The sequence below is a fragment of the Candoia aspera genome, chromosome 1 (assembly GCF_035149785.1).
Source record: "Candoia aspera isolate rCanAsp1 chromosome 1, rCanAsp1.hap2, whole genome shotgun sequence".
NCBI lineage: Eukaryota > Metazoa > Chordata > Lepidosauria > Squamata > Boidae > Candoia > Candoia aspera.
In genome coordinates, this window is record NC_086153.1 from 316175784 (window position 1) to 316191948 (window position 16165).

Here is a 16165-nt window from a genome sequence, read left to right on the forward strand (position 1 = left end):
GACTAAAATGTCATTAATCTAGAGAGGTCCTTGTTTCCTTATCCACTGACCTTTATCCCATGACTGTGTTGTTGCAGTGGATTTTGCTATTATCTTGTGGCTACATTTAGTGTCTTCTCTTTTATTTGAAAGCAGTGGTTGACACTGATTTAAAAGCGGTGGTTGATACTGGAGATAAAAAAACAAAAAGAGGTTGTGAGATACAGTGAGGTATGTAAACTGTCAGGGATGCTGCTCTATGTGAACTAACCATTGCGTTGGGACCTTACACAGCTAATGAAGCTGTTGGTGATCACCACATAAAGCTATGCTTCTTGTAGCTAATTACATGCTCTATGTTATTTCTTTTTTAACAAAATGCTTTTTATTTTGGGTGATTTGCTATCTGAGTTCAATTTCTGTAGCTACTGGAATCGCTAGCAAGACTCCAGGCTTTGGGTCTTTTGTGTCAGCCAATCATCATTTACTTGGGGGAAAACATTGTCTCTTGTTAAGTTGTTTAATGTTGTTAAACATGCTGGGATAATAGCAAACATTCTTCTTTTTGTCTGATCCCCATTTTCCATCCTCTGAAATTCTATAAAAATGCAGTTTCGGTTATGGTCATCTTCACTATAGCATCAGAATAAGGCTGGCCAAGGGCTTCTGTAAGTGTCCAGCTGAACAGAGCTTTGAGAAAGATTGTCCTAACACAATCTTCCTGTCTCATTGCATTTTTTAACCATTGCTGAATACTGCTTTGATATTGTAGAATGTGTACTGATTCTGCAGTGCTGTAAAATATTGATCCAATGGTCCACAGGAAACGGTTGCAGGATTTTGCAGATCTCCCTCTGCATGGATGGTAAGGAAGGGTCAGCCTTGCAAGTTACATCCTAGCAACTACAGGGAGATCTTTCATTGGATCTGGACCATGTTCTTAGTATTCCAAAAATTCTCAAATTCTTTCTCAGATTCAGTTTCCATGTTTTCAGACAAGAAGTTGACCATTCCTGCGACTGCATTGTTACTTTCTCCTTCGTCTTCTGATTGCAAGCAGCCATAACATAAATCAGTCAAATGACATGTGATTTCCAAATGCTTTACTATGTGATCAACATGCTTGTTTTACCAAACCATCTATTTTTTTTCTTACAGTGTATTATCAGAAATGAACATTATGTGGAGCATTTTTCAGTGATGATTCCAACAACTGTCTATTATTTTCAGCCAGGGACCAGGTCCCCTCTCTCCCCACTCAACAACAGCCCTATTCAGATGCTTCCATTTCCAATTATTCCCTCTCCTCAAAAATATCTTCTACGTATTTAGAACTATACAGTATTCAGTGTTGCAGGAGGCATTTCCACCTCTTTAACCTTATGGAAGTTCTCCAACTGGAAGCACCAAATACATGTGGAGATTCTGGAGGCTCTAGCAGCTGTATTTTCTATGGCCAGTTTTCTGCATGCACACAGCCATACTCAGAGCTGACTATAGAGTGTACAACTTCTAGTGTGTCCATGCCCATCCTTAATGTGGTGACCCTGGTGTCTGGGCATCAATAGGCACCTCTTCTGGACCACAATCAGGCCAGAGGAGTTGATCAAATTTCATCAAATCTCAAGGATCAAGAAACCTAAATAAAAACTCTGTGAGAGTGATTTTAAAATACTAAACTTAATAGCAAGACTGATATGAACCCATCCTGCTGGAAATGCAGGGAGTTTGTGCCAGAGGCCATTAGGAGATGCTCAGGATGGCTGGATGGAAACCCCTTAAACTTTTCATTCCTATCTCTGCCAATAGCATATTCATTTGGAATCAGAAGCCAAAATTAAATATCCTCACATTTCATTATTACTTTCAGTTTGGACATTTTGGGGCCATTGTAATCCTTAGCTGATGAGCCCAGAGATTGGTCCAGAGACACACAAAGCTGTCATAGTATTAATGCTAAGCAAACTGCAGTTTGAATGGGATCTGTAGGTAATACAGAGTGGCTGATTAAATGATGTATTCCCAAAGTGGCACTAAAAATGGACTTCTCCTCTCCTCTCCTCTGCAGGTGGTGCAGCAAGACAGAAAAAATAAAAAGCATGCTATTCAGCAGTCAGCTATTGGAAGAAGCCATGGTAATAGGGTGGAGACTAAATTTTGTCTGGAGATATTTGATAGGGAGTAATTAATACTCAAATATATGATATATCCAGACTTAAAAGCGCCCTCAGCCTGTGCCTTATACAAAATTCTAATTCCAAAACAATTTTCTGCTACTTTGGGGCCATAGAGTCAACTCCGTTGGACAAAATTCCTCTGCATAAAGTGAAGGAAATGTGATCTAAGGAGGAGCAGGGACAAGTTGAAGCCAACATGGTCATCTTTTGAGTTAACACAGAAAGCACTCAAAGTTTTATGGCACCATCTCATGTTTGGCTAATGTGGCGGCTCAGGGTTATGATCCACCAAAGGCTGATTTTGCAAAGATCTGCGTTTGAGTTTTCAACTTCCTTAAAGTTGACTGTGCTATGCATTACACCAGGGTCAAGCAAACAAACTATATTGCAGATTATTGTGAAAAGGTGGGGGGAAATACCTGGGGATATTTCTCACTCAGCTTCCTCACATAAAATCAGATACGTATCACCCTCCTGTTTTTACACAAGAGAATTAAGAAAACTTGTCACTTGGAGGATTACATGACAATGAGATTTGTCTGTCTTAAAGAAAAGTAGAAGAAATCCTGGTTCCACCCATGTAGTTGAATGCCACCTAGTGGCTAAGGTATGCAATTACTGTCCATATGAACACACATGCATTGGTCTACACTCCATAAACATTTACCCCACCCTCTTTCTCGCTACACATACTGCAGCATTTCTTTGCCAGAACAATTCCTCCAGAAGTAGTAATATTATGATTAATGCAATCAATTTACACTTTTTTTGTGGTGGTGATACTAAATGTATTTGGGGTTAGGTATTTTTTGTTGCTTATAACATTAATGGAAATATTTTAGCATTAATATTGGGAATGTGCTTCCCTTTTATCATAAAAACTGAAGTAGTTTTTTCGTAGTTTATAAATACTATTGAAAGAACCGCAGGTTTGTAAATAGCTGTTGCCTTTTGTATATCATATGGAAGGTACATAATGGGAAATTATGAGCTCCCAACAAGTCCAGAAAATGCCAGGTTTGAAAAAGCAAGCATACATTTTTGAAACAAGAAGTCAACTTTGCCTATGTTTTAGTTATCACAGGATTTGAACAGAACTCAAGAATGTAACGCAGCCAACCCTAGATCAGTGTTTCTCAACCTTGGCAACTTTAAAATGTGTGGCTGGGGAATTCTGGGAGTTGAAGTCCACACATCTTAAAGTTGCTAAGATGGAGAAACAGCGCTCTTGATGTATTACACTATAACACCTGTAATAGTCCAGTACATCTAGAGGGCATCAGGTTGAGAGAGACTTGCAATTCTTGGGGATGCTTGTGGGAGCAACTTTCTAAACACTGGATACCACCTTCCTCCAGTCATATGAAATTATATAAGCAGGACCCCAAGAAGCTTCCATGGCTGGGCCCTGCATGTCAAGGCAAGCATGAAAAAACAGGGACAATTTGAAAGAAATAGCAGAACACCCAAGCTGGACTCATAGACTAGGCACATGTGTCTGGCAGTCAAAGGAATAATTGAAAATGCAGGGACAAACCTATGGGAGTAGAGTGTGTCCTACTTTCACTGAACATAGAAGCAATGAGTTGGGATGGGCTCCTATAGTTGACTCTTCTTACCGCTGCATGCTGTTGTAGCTGTCAAATTTACCATTTTTCAAAGGAATTGTTTTCTCCACCAACCCAAGTCAACAGTAGTAGGCATTTGTCATCATTTTGCAAAAATGAAATAAGATTATGAATGAGGCTACTGATGGTACTGCAACATAACATCTCCAAGTTGGTGTTTACATTTGTGTCTGTATGTGTGCATTTGCTTAGGTCACATACACTTGGCACAATAAACTTGCTTTCATTTAACAAGTTTACAACATTGCTTTTTTATTTAAAGAATGCCCAAGAATGTTGTGTTATAAGCACTAAAGTGTGCAAAAACCTGTTGAGATTTCCTAGCTCACAAATATTCATACTGTGTCCTTGGAGTCTGTAAGCTTGCCTGAAAGCTTCTCTTTCTGCATATTCTCCATAGTCATTGTATTCTCCATAGTCATTGTATTAACCAGGAACCAGGAGTTTTTTAAAGTAATGTACACCCTTGCCCCACATATTTTTTATTAAAATTCACCAAATCTTCCAAGACTTAGGAATCTCATCCCTAAGGTCTTACTCAGTCTCCCATAAGAACGCTTTGCACAAGATTTCATGAAGGAGCACTGAAATATACTCAGATGTAATGGTAGTGAGAGCTTTTAGCCATTTTAATTTTTTTAATGTTTATTTTTATTGAATTATTATGTTCAAAGGAGCCTATATAGAGTTAATCAGGTGCTGTTGCACTGAATCCTAATGCGGTTTGTATGGTTTTTGCTTAGGTTGATTATGGAATTTTCTGTAAATTATGGTTTATGGCTCAGCATACCATGTGAATTAAGCTACAGTATTTTCTACCAGAAACCATGGTTAAAGAAGCTGTGAGTTAGCACAATCTATGAAGCTATGTTTGGGTTGTATCACTTTGTTATCATAAAATTTCTAACTTAGCTTCCCCAGCAGCAGGATTACTCAACCCAATGAGCATGAATCTGCAACATGAAATGATATAGTCCAAGCATATGGTTATCACTTGCAATTGTCTCTTCTACAAGGGTAAATGCCCATTCAAATGGCACCTGAATCCTGTTGACTTCATGGGCATGTCCAGATAATCTTTGCAATAATATGTACTTGTTTTACCATTGCTGCCTTCTTACTGGAAGCCCAAGCAAAGATCTTACTACAGCCCAAATACCAGGAACCACTCCCTTCTACCTCTGTCAAAATAGGCTTTCCCTGACACACAGCTTGGCTTCTCAATAGAGCATGGAAATGAAATGATCTGGGGGTTCTTTTGCCAAATGAGTCATGGGAATGTGACATCTCAGATGACTGTCAAACCACTACCACAAAGGGAAGAATAAAGAACATGCCTTACTGTGAGAAGCCCCTCAGTTTAAACTCCAACTACCAAAATTCCCAGAAAGCATTGGCTTGGCATTAGGTCATTTGGAGTCCCAGCACATCTGAAGGCCTCCACTTTGGACAAGGGTGCTTTACCTTATCATTGTGCTCCTTGGTTTAATCTGTAGCCTTCTGTTTGGAATCAAACTATCTGTCACAATGCAGCCATTCAGTTCCATTTCATCAAGATGAAAACCCCAGAGCTAGGGGCTTTTTAGGTCATGCAAGGTGAAATTCCAAAAATAGAGAGGATCAATTCATATATGTGATGTCTTCAATTGGCAATGTGTTGTATAGGCCCTAGTACAATAGGAAAGATACCTCCTTCAGTCTGTTCATCGTTTCTGGTCATAGCCTCTTTAACCTTCAATGGAAAGTTATACAATCCTATAGAATGACACAATGGTGGAGTTGAAAGGCACCACAAGGACCATCTAGCACAGTGTTTCTCAACCTTGGCAACTTTAAGAAATGCTGGCTGGGGAATTCTGGAAGTTGAAGTCCACATGTCTTAAAGTTGCCAAGGTTAAGAAACAATGATCTAGCATGATCCTCTGCACTGTGCAGGGAAACCAACCATCCCCAAGAGGTGGCTGTCCCATCTCTCAAAACCCTCCAAAGTCCAAAGATCTCCCGCAGTGCTGGATATACACGAACATACTGGTATATGACAATGCTGGTTGAAGATAATGGCTGTTGTCATTCAATACATGTGGACAATACCAGGTTGTAAAAGTATGGAATGTGACATAAAAGAAGATTCTGTCAATTGTCTCAGTTGCAAATTAAGGCTACATAGCACTTCCGGAGATGCCATCTTTTTGTCCTGCCTAATGTGTCTTTTTCTACTGAACAGCTGAATGGCAATGTTCAGAATAACCTGTAGCAAATAGATCAACAAAAGGAGCTACGAGACCATGGCATCTCTGGCTAACAGTGCTCATGTCATCACAGCCCCCAGGGGAAGAATAGTGAAGGTATTCAGCCTACCAAGTGTGCTTTTTCACAGTTCTGCACTTCCTTCCAAGCCTTTAATTGTATTCCCAAAGTGGCACTAACCTTTTTTTTTTAATCTGAAAAGCACATTTGGACTTTAAGGGACATACTAGGGCCCACCCACCAAAAAGTGGGTGAGGCTAGCCCAAAACTAAATATGATTTAATTTATATTCAAGTACTTAAATCATATGATTACCCCTCATGTGCTCAGTAATTTTCCTCTTCTGCCACATTAAAAATTAGTCACTTTTGAAGGCGCTCTGGAGGACACACCCAACTCTACTTGGGAGGTTTGTACAAGTGACTCTGCAACGAAGCTTACAACCAATACAAGAAAAGCACAGCAACCCAAATGCAGAAGTGGGCATTAGTTTCTAAATATCCCCCCAAAATAGAGTATGATTCAGACATAGTGTTGTTGTTTTAAGCCACTGTAGTCTGTCCTCATAAAACACATTGTGTGAGTCAGCACTTAAGGCTGCCCCTGGTGGGGCTTGAGAAGTAAATGAAAGCAACGTTATGGGGAGTAGCACAAAACAAAAAGATTGCTGGGGCATGACTGTGCCACCTTTAGGTGCATTTGAGGAGAGGTTCTTGGGGCTACCAGACTTGGGCTGCAAGATTCAAAAAACCACCAGAGCATCTAGAGATACAGGAAAACGTTAACTCTTTGCTACCCAGTATTGGTCATCTTCAGTTCTGGTAGCCCTATTCTCTGTTGAATTTGTTGTAAAGGTTGGCTACCTATTTCGAAAATGATACAGAAGTGCAGTCACACAGTTTGTCCAGATGATGGCTCCATGTTCCCTTCAGTGAGATTCTCAAATGTTGTTCTGTAAAAGGAATTTAGACTGTGGGCTGGTTTACACAACACATCCAGTCAAGATACAGTGTTACACTGAACCTACTAATTCCATCAGTACTAGCAGAGAAGAGGAAGGCAGTTTTACCCCAAAACTGTCCCAGGACAATTATGAATCAAACTACCCTCTCCTCATCAGCCATGTTGCTTGAATCCCAAAGCCCATTTGACTGTGTGGCAGTCAGAGCCTTGCCTTTTCAGTCCTCCAAGGAAAAGAGATGGAATTATAGGGCAGCTGGAAAAGCAGGATTCTCACTTTGAAATCTGCTGCCATGGCCTGGCAACTACATAATACCCTTCCCAAGACTGAATGGTTGCACTGCCAAAGCCACACCCAGTGACCAATAGACAAAAGTCTCTGGATGTAATGAAATGAAACTTTGCTAGAAATCTCTTGATGCAAAGGCTTATAGGTTACTAGGCAACAACAGAGGGAGTGGGTACCATTCCATAAAAAATGATGGCTCTTCTGATTGTGTGCTGCCAATTCCTATGCAAAGGAACTATGAGTCCGTTCAGTGTTATGTGAACTGTTCTTAAGAATTACTGGAGGGAGCAATCCTTAAGGTACTCCTAGCTGCCCCATGAAAGTTTCTACTGAGCTTCAAGGGATCCCACTAAATTGGACGGGCTGTGGAATAGAGGGGCAAAGTGAAATGCGGAACCCACTAGGTGAGATGTTAAGAAAAAAGAACATGGGAAGGCCACCTTCTGCCCAGTTCTTTCAGCAAGCATTTCACTCAGCCCATCCCAAGGACCTGTTTCAAAACACAGTAAACCATAATATGGTCCGCTTTTGTGTGGCTTAGTGTGTTTTGTGAATTCAGCCACTATGATTTGCAAACTACAGTATATACTTTATGGCTTAATGTACTGTGTGAACCCAGCCAATTGTGATTTATTTAACAAATCATGGTTAAAGAAACCATGATGTGCTGTGGTGTGTGAACACTGTCAATATATATATTAATTTTCTTTTTCTCTTGGTGGTGGTAAATTACTACCTACCCTTTTTCAGTTTAATTTACTTTGATTGGTTGTGTGGGGGAGCCCATAGACGTCTCATGGCCCCATCCCAAATGAACATATGCTCAAATTTCAAACGTTGCCATCCAGATTTGATTTTGTCAGGGATCAAGAATGAAATCTAATAAGCTGCCAGTCAGCAAATGTAAAATACTTTAGCTTTTCATTATAAAATGTTAAAAACATTACAAAATGTTGCATCAGTTGCAGGAAATCTATGCTTGCTACCTAATACAAAACATAATTCTTAGTCTGCAGACAAATCCATCAAGAATTAAAATGCTGACATGCAGGGAGATAAATTCTGTGGGTAATTTGGGGCCAAAGGCCTTTCAGCTTTAAATCAAATATATAAGCAGCTATTATAGGTGGAGACTGGGAGAGGCGGTGAACTGTGATCAAAGGCAAGCCCACTGGTTCCTGGCTCACCTGGAGCAGCCATTTCTTTGCCCAGATGGCCTGCTAACAAAGGCACCCAGAAGGATGTCTGTGGGCAGTCATCTGAGGGCAAGCAGCAGAAGGATGTGTGTATGGGAAGGGGCAAGGGAGAATGGAGCATCCTCTTCCCCATAAGCAGTGGAAAGCGGGAACAGTTAAGCATGAAGGCAGATTAACTTCTGCCATGGTTCTTTTTGTTTACCTAATGGTCAAGCTCAAGTAGAGCACTTGATTTATGTATAAAATGTCACAGATTTTAGCCTGGGCATCTGGTGTTAAAGGATCAGAGAAGAGATGGAAAAGGTGTCTGCCTGAGTTTCTGGAAACCATTGGCAATTATAGTGGTCAAGGAATATTTGAGTGACCTAATATAAGGGAGATTCCTATTTCTAAGTTCTTAGGGTAAGGTTTTCTCTCTTTGCCTTTAGAGTTGTGGCAGTCATTTTAAACATTTCTACCTTCAGGGAAGGTTTCTCCTTTACCAGACTGAAACTTTTCCTGGGCCTCACTCTATATTGCAAAGGAATATGACACTGGGCATGTCCTAAGAGAGCCTTCCCTGACTTAGTGACCTGTAGAGAACAAAACGAAGCAGGACATAGGCTGATAGAATTTTGCCAAGACAACTCACTCTACATAACAAATACTCTCTTCCAACAACCTAAGAGACAGCTTTATACATGGACTTCACCAGATGGACAACACCGAAATCAGATTGACTACATCCTCTGCCGCCAAAAGTGGCGGACATCTATACATTTGGTAAAAACAAGACCTGGAGCTGACTGTAGTTCTGATCACAAACTTCTTCTTGCACAATTTAGGATCAGACTCAAGAGATTAGGGAAGACCCACAGATCAGCTAGATATGAGCTCACTAATATTCCTAAGGAATATGCAGTGGAAGTGAAGAATAAATTTAAGGGACTGGACTGGGTCCGGGAAGAACTATGGGCAGAAGTTCGCAACATTATTCAGGAGGCGGCAACAAAATACATCCCAAAGAAAGAGAAAACCAAGAAGGCAAAATGGCTGTCTGCTGAGACACTAGAAGTAGCCCAAGAAAGAAGGAAAGCAAAAGGCAACAGTGATAGGGGGAGATATGCCCAATTAAATGAAAAATTCCAGAGGTTAGCCAGAAGAGATAAGGAATTATTTTTAAACAAGCAATGCATGGAAGTGGAAGAAGATAATAGAATAGGAAGGACAAGAGACCTCTTCCAGAAAATTAGAAACATTGGAGGTAAATTCTAGGCAAAAATGGGTATGATCAAAAACAAAGATGGCAAGGACCTAACAGAAGAAGAAGAGATCAAGAAAAGGTGGCAAGAATATACAGAAGACCTGTATAGGAAGGATAACAATATCAGGGATAGCTTTGACGGTGTGGTCAGGGAGCTAGAGCCAGACATCCTGAAGAGTGAGGGTGAGTGGGCCTTAAGAAGCATTGCTAATAACAAGGCAGCAGGAGATGACAGCATCCCAGCTGCAAGATGATGCTGTCAAGGTAATGCATGCTATATGCCAGCAAATTTGGAAAACACAAGAATGGCCATCAGATTGGAAAAAATCAACTTACATCCCCATATCAAAAAAGGGGAACACTAAAGAATGTTCAAATTATCGAACAGTGGCACTCATTTCACATGCCAGTAAAGTAATGCTCAAGATTCTGCAAGGTAGACTTCAGCAATTCATGGAGCGAGAATTGCCACATGTACAAGCTGGGTTTAGAAAAGGCAGAGGAACTAGGGATCAAATTGCCAATATCCGCTGGATAATGGAAAAAGCCAGGGAGTTTCAGAAAAACATCTATTTCTGTTTTATTGACTATTCTAAAGCCTTTGACTGTGTGGACCATAACAAATTGTGGCAAGTTCTTAGCAGTATGGGGATACCAAGTCATCTTGTCTGCCTCCTGAGGAATCTGTATAACGACCAAGTAGCAACAGTAAGAACAGACCACGGAACAACGGACTGGTTTAAGATTGGGAAAGGAGTATGGTAGAGCTGTATACTCTCACCCTACCTATTCAACTTGTGCGCAGAACACATCATGCAACGTGCTGGGCTTGAGGAATCCAAGGGTGGAGTTAAAATCTCTGGAAGAAACATTAACAATCTCAGATATGCAGATGATACCACTTTGATGGCTGAAAGCGAAGAAGAACTGAGGAGCCTTATGACGAAGGTAAAGGAAGAAAGTGCAAAAGCTGGCTTGCAGCTAAACCTCAAAAAACCCAAGATTATGGCAACCAGCTTGATTGATAACTGGCAAATAGAGGGAGAAAACATAGAGGCGGTGAAAGACTTTGTATTTCTAGGAGCAAAGATTACTGCAGATGCTGACTGCAGTCAGGAAATCAGAAGATGTTTAATCCTTGGGAGAAGAGCAATGACAAATCTCGATAAAATAGTTAAGAGCAGAGACATCACACTGACAACAAAGGTCCGCATAGTTAAAGCAATGGTGTTCCCAGTGGTGACATATGGCTGCGAGAGCTGGACCATAAGGAAGGCTGAGAGAAGGAAGATAGATGCTTTGGAACTGTGGTGTTGGAGGAAAATTCTGAGAGTGCCTTGGACTGCAAGAAGATCAAACCAGTCCATCCTCCAGGAAATAAAGCCAGACTGCTCACTTGAGGGAATGGTATTAAAGGCAAAACTGAAATACTTTGGCCACATAATGAGAAGACAGGACACCCTGGAGAAGATGCTGATGCTAGGGAGAGTGGAAGGCAAAAGGAAGAGGGGCCGACCAAGGGCAAGATGGATAGATGATATTCTAGAGGTGATGGACTCATACCTGGGGGAGCTGGGGGTGTTGACTCTGGCGTGGTCTGGTCCATGAAGTCATGAAGAGTCGGAAGCGACTGAACGAATAAACAACAACAAAAAGATCTTAGACCACCACTCCCACGATTGTCAGGTAAACATTTTAGTTTCTATCTGCCTCAGAGACTACCATGTTGAAAAAGATGGTCCTAAAATGTACCATGTGTGCTTCCAATTAGGTGGATGCCATAATTTTGGCAAAGACTGGGCTGATTAATCCTGTAAGCAGATTTTGGGAAGGAGCTGCTGTCAAGCAGTTCTGAAGTTCTTGAGCACTGAAGATTTCTATAAATACAGCTGTCAATGTGGATGCCTCTTAAGGGATAACTAATGCCTGTTTTTCAAGGGCACTGAAGACTGAATGCATTTCAATTGTCTGTATCATTTGACAAAAATGAGCTGGCTCATGTGATATGCCAGGCTTTAGCGGGGTTACATGTAGCAAGATGTCCCTCCCAGACCATAGGAGGCAGCTTTCGGTGACCAAGAGCTCCACTTAAGATTCAGGAGGGGACTGAAGGCCACAAAAGCAGAAAGTCAGACATGAGTCAGGATGGGTTACAGCTTTATTTTTTAATTGTGATATGCCTATTTTAGAGTGTATTCAAAATAATAGGAAACTATGTTGTTAGTTTTCAACTAAAAGGAAATCTGGGGCTGTATACAATTCTGGGGCCACAGTTTTCCACATCCTAGGTTCAACTGTGGTTACCTTATGGCTATCATCTGTTTCTGGCCTCTCCAACTGCCCGCCCCCCAAATAACTGGAAATAAACAATACATCAGACACAGGATTCAGCCCCGGCCATTCTGCATCACCCCCCTGCATGCTGCATCCTACAGCCCCTCTCCACCCTCCAGTACAGCCCCAGACATAATTGTTTGCCATCCCTGGATTGGGCATTATAGGAAACCAGTCCAGCCCTCTCATCCCAAGGAGAAATTAAATTCTTTCAAAACCTGGAAGTAGAGAGCCTATCATCTGAATAACCAAACAGATGCCACATTGAAAATCTGTCTTCTTTAACAAGCATGAAAATCCTTAGGGCACAGAGTTGATGCTCAGACAGTAGTTGACTTTGTTGCTGCAGTTAAAAGATATACTTTTTCCTACTGACTGAACACTAATGTAATTCATCCATACAAGTTGGAGGCCTTGTTTACCTACTGTATATCTCCTGATTGGTGGCTGAAAGTTGATGATTACTACCAAAATAGAATTGAAATCAAACATGTATCATGGGACTGATTGTGTGAAAGCAGGAGAGGTGGCTGATTCCAGTTTTGTGTGGCCTTTTTGTTGTTGCCCTCTGATTTGTCTTGATTTTGAAAAGCAAGAGTGCATACTCAGCAGAGCTGGATCCAAGGGGACTTCAGATAGGGAAGCTTCAAATAATGGTTCTATACCACCAGTTTGAAAACAGTTCCACATCTCTCTGCGCCAAGTGCTGGAATGCTGAGCTGATTCATTTCTGGCTCAGCTGCAGCATGAATGAAACTGCAGTGAAGATTTTTTTTACCGTTGCAACACGCTGAGATGTTGCTCATTAGTGGTTCATTTTCTCATTGGAGGTAACTCCTACCTCATTCAACATCCTGGTAGGTCTTTCACAAGGAATGGTAGCTCAACAGCTTTGTAGCCCAGCCACTCAGTGTTGTGTGTTTAGTTGTTTTTACAATATGAATTGAGGATATGGAAAGGCAGTGCTAACAATTTCTTTTGGTTCCCTCCTTAGGTTTTTTTTTTTGGGGGGGGGGGGATCATGAACCATTTTGGTTATACTCCAGGATCTGCAACAGCTTAAAGAGGGGCAGTGCCTGATATTCCTTGCTTCTGGTTCCTAACATTTTGAAGTTGACAGTGGGTCAACTTGAAACTGTTTCTGAGAGTTCCAGGAAAAAAATGGAGACAGGATGAATGGGAACTTTGTTATAGCTAGTTTACAACCCAAGGATTTCAATGGAATTAAAGCAGAACTAAGAGAACTGTTCTATGCATTCTCACCCAGAAGGCCACTATGGTTCCTCATTCCCTGTCAGCCCTCCAAGGTAGACCAGACTAAGAAACCAAAGTCATGCAAGCTAATACTACTTTTATTATAAGATTATAGTAACAGAATCTTGCAAGTCTTCACTTTCCCCCTCCCTCCCTTTATCTTCGTGAGAACTAGGGAGGGTCTTGTCTGAGATCTGAGAAAAAAGAAAAACAAGAAGCCAAACAGAAGGGCAATGGTTTAAAAAGATGGTCCAAATAAATAATATTTTAATTATTTGATGACACAGGCTTATCTCACTTCAGGAAAGACTCCTGTGATCGACATGACTTCTAATAAAGGGGCATCTCTGAGCAACACAACATAGTATCTTTGGGCTGCTCCTGAAGTAGCTCCGGTCCTCTCCAGCTCCATGACATCAGCATATTTTGGGGGATGAATCAGCTTTCTCTGCCTCTGCACCATTTTATTCCAAACCAGAGAAAACTGGATTTATTTTTTTTGCAATGCTGAGCTTTGCGGGCAAATCATTTTCTATTGGCTTTGCTCTCCAGCTCATGGACTCAAGCAAAATGTGAATTCCCAGTCTTTGCTGCAGCTTACCCATGCCAAGGAAAGGAAAGAAGAATGCAGAGGGAGGATACAAAAGGGATATGCTAGTAGGATACAAAAGAATGCAGAGGGAGAATACAAACAGAATATGCTCGTAGTGAGGGACCAAATTTCTAGCCGAGGAAGCCAGATGGGAGTTACGGGAACAGCAGCACTGTGCAAGCCTTTGACTCTGACATTTTTCCTTCTCTTCCTCCCCATCAATGCTATGAGAGCAGCTGTCCCCGCATCACTGATGCCCTCCTTCATGCCCATCCACAGCCCAGCTCCATGGCTGGCTGCTTGGCAGGGGCTCCATTGCCAGCTCCATGGCTCAAGCTAGGCTAAATCCCTTCCCTTCCCTGCTGCCCTCTCCATTCCCCACTATGAGTCAGCAGGTTGCAAGACTCTCATTTCACTCTCATAGCTTTCAGTGGGGCTTTAAATGCCAGACAAGAGAAATGTATAATGTTCTTATCAAAGTGTCCATGAGGGAGGGAGGTCAAAAAATCAAGTATGCAACCAAAGCCCCTCCCCTTTTTTACACGCATTATGACAGACTTCAATCACATGTTTGTGGCCTCCATTTTTACTTTTTTGACATCCCTATGGATGCCCCTGTTATTCATTGGACGGGGTGCACACATTTCTCCTGTTGTAGAAGAATACAGAGATGGCCATGAAGAAGATATTCAACAGCTATTAGGCAAACAACTGGTTAGCCCTGAAAGAGAGGAGGGAATGAGGAAGAAACTCAAGATTGCCCTGCCTTTGAGGGGACAGAGAATCCCTTCCGGTTTTCAAGATTTTGTTGTTATACCTGCAACAATAGAGTTTCAGTAGTCATCTGGTTCCTACCTTGGCCTACATGGGCTGACATCTACCCCTGTCCGCTCACCAACAGAATTCTCAATGGAAGCAGGAATTGTGTCATTATGCCCTGGCAGTTCCCCATCATACCACGTATGTGTACCTAGTCTGAAAATGTGGATGGGGAGACAGTAGCTATTTTTAAATTTTCTTTGACAAGTGGGTTTTGTTATGACAGGAACTGCACAGTTCAAAGGGAGGGATGAATTAGATTTTTGGAGAGTGCAGTCAGTTCATGATGATCCCAGCACATTCAGTGCACTTTAAGGCACTTGAATGGGAGTCAAGATAATTGCATGGCCAGCTTCAATACAAGTGCAGTCATGCCTTGATTCAATAATAAGGCAACTTCCGAAGCACAGAAAAATCTAAATATAGTCTAGAATAGGGGTCCCAAACAATTTTGGGTCGGGGGAACATCTGGAATTTGGAGAGCGTAACATGGATACTCTTGAAGAAAAGCTAGCATGCAGCGGCCTGCATGTTCACTTTCATAGTAGACATTGCTTACCACAAAATCACTGTCAACCAGCTTCATCTATTTCTGGGCAGGTGGGCACATTTCCAAAGAAAAGAAAGAGCAGCAGCCATCTTTACATCTTCTAAGAATGGTGGTGGGACCTGTGTGGGGCCCAGATGCATTCTTAGAAACAAAGATAATGCTGGAGCTTGAAGCTTTCCAAGTTTGCACTTGTCGTTCTGCTGTGGGCAATTGTTACTGTGAGTTAATTTATTTACTTTTTTTTATAACTGTCATTAGAGTGTAAGACCAATGACCGAACTTCCATTTGCATCCTGCTTTAACAACATATCAAGAGGTAAAGAAACAATAGAATGAAGCTTACCATTGTGTTTTCTGTCATGCTGAAAAGGGGCCCCTTTCTCCCTCCTTCCAGTGCAATGCAGAACTGGGTAGGTAAGCGTCCTGGCATGCTATCTAGGCCAGTGTTTCTCAACCTTGGCCTTTTGAAGATGTGTGGACTTCAACTTCCATGCTGGCTGGGGAATTCTGGGAGTTGAACTCCACACATCTTACAATGGCCAAGGTTGAGAAACACTGATCTAGGCAGAGGCACCAATGTTCCTTTTTACCAGCTCTGGCCATAGCAAACCAAGTGTAAACTTGGGCTGAGTCACAGTGCCAAGGAACACACCTACACACCTTCTTCCAATTGTTCAGTCCTTCAGGGAGACAGACATTCACTAACCATTCTTTCGTTGGGCCAGAGGTCTATTTTACCACTGAGGTTGTGTTAGGATACGTGTTTATTCTCAATCCACTCCATATATGTTTTCCCGAGACTGTTGGCCGAAGTGTTGCAGCTACACTGCTGCTCAGAGCTTAGCCATAAAGCGCAGTGCAATAAATAATGGATTAGGCCAGCAGACGTCTTCCAGT

At 41.7% G+C, this 16165-nt stretch overlaps 1 protein-coding gene and 1 long non-coding RNA gene across 4 annotated transcripts in view; both read left to right on the plus strand.

The window, feature by feature from the left end:
* INF2 (inverted formin 2) overlaps positions 1–3340 on the plus strand; it is a 62790-nt gene extending 59450 nt beyond the window's left edge. Inside the window, exons 22-23 of one of the 3 annotated variants that reach the window (XM_063290399.1) lie at positions 136–210; positions 2048–3340. In XM_063290399.1, coding sequence (XP_063146469.1) covers positions 136–209 — 74 coding nt within the window. In that variant the 3' untranslated portion in view covers position 210; positions 2048–3340. Of the gene's footprint in view, positions 1–132; positions 211–2047 lie in introns of all 3 variants that reach the window. The other 2 variants (XM_063290402.1, XM_063290400.1) reach the window with 2 other exon arrangements.
* LOC134488129 (uncharacterized) overlaps positions 1–4018 on the plus strand; it is a 60990-nt gene extending 56972 nt beyond the window's left edge. The window contains exon 2 of the long non-coding RNA XR_010066938.1: positions 3360–4018. This is a non-coding gene — a long non-coding RNA (uncharacterized LOC134488129). The remainder of the gene's footprint in view (positions 1–3359) is intronic.
* Positions 4019–16165: the final 12147 nt, after the last annotated feature.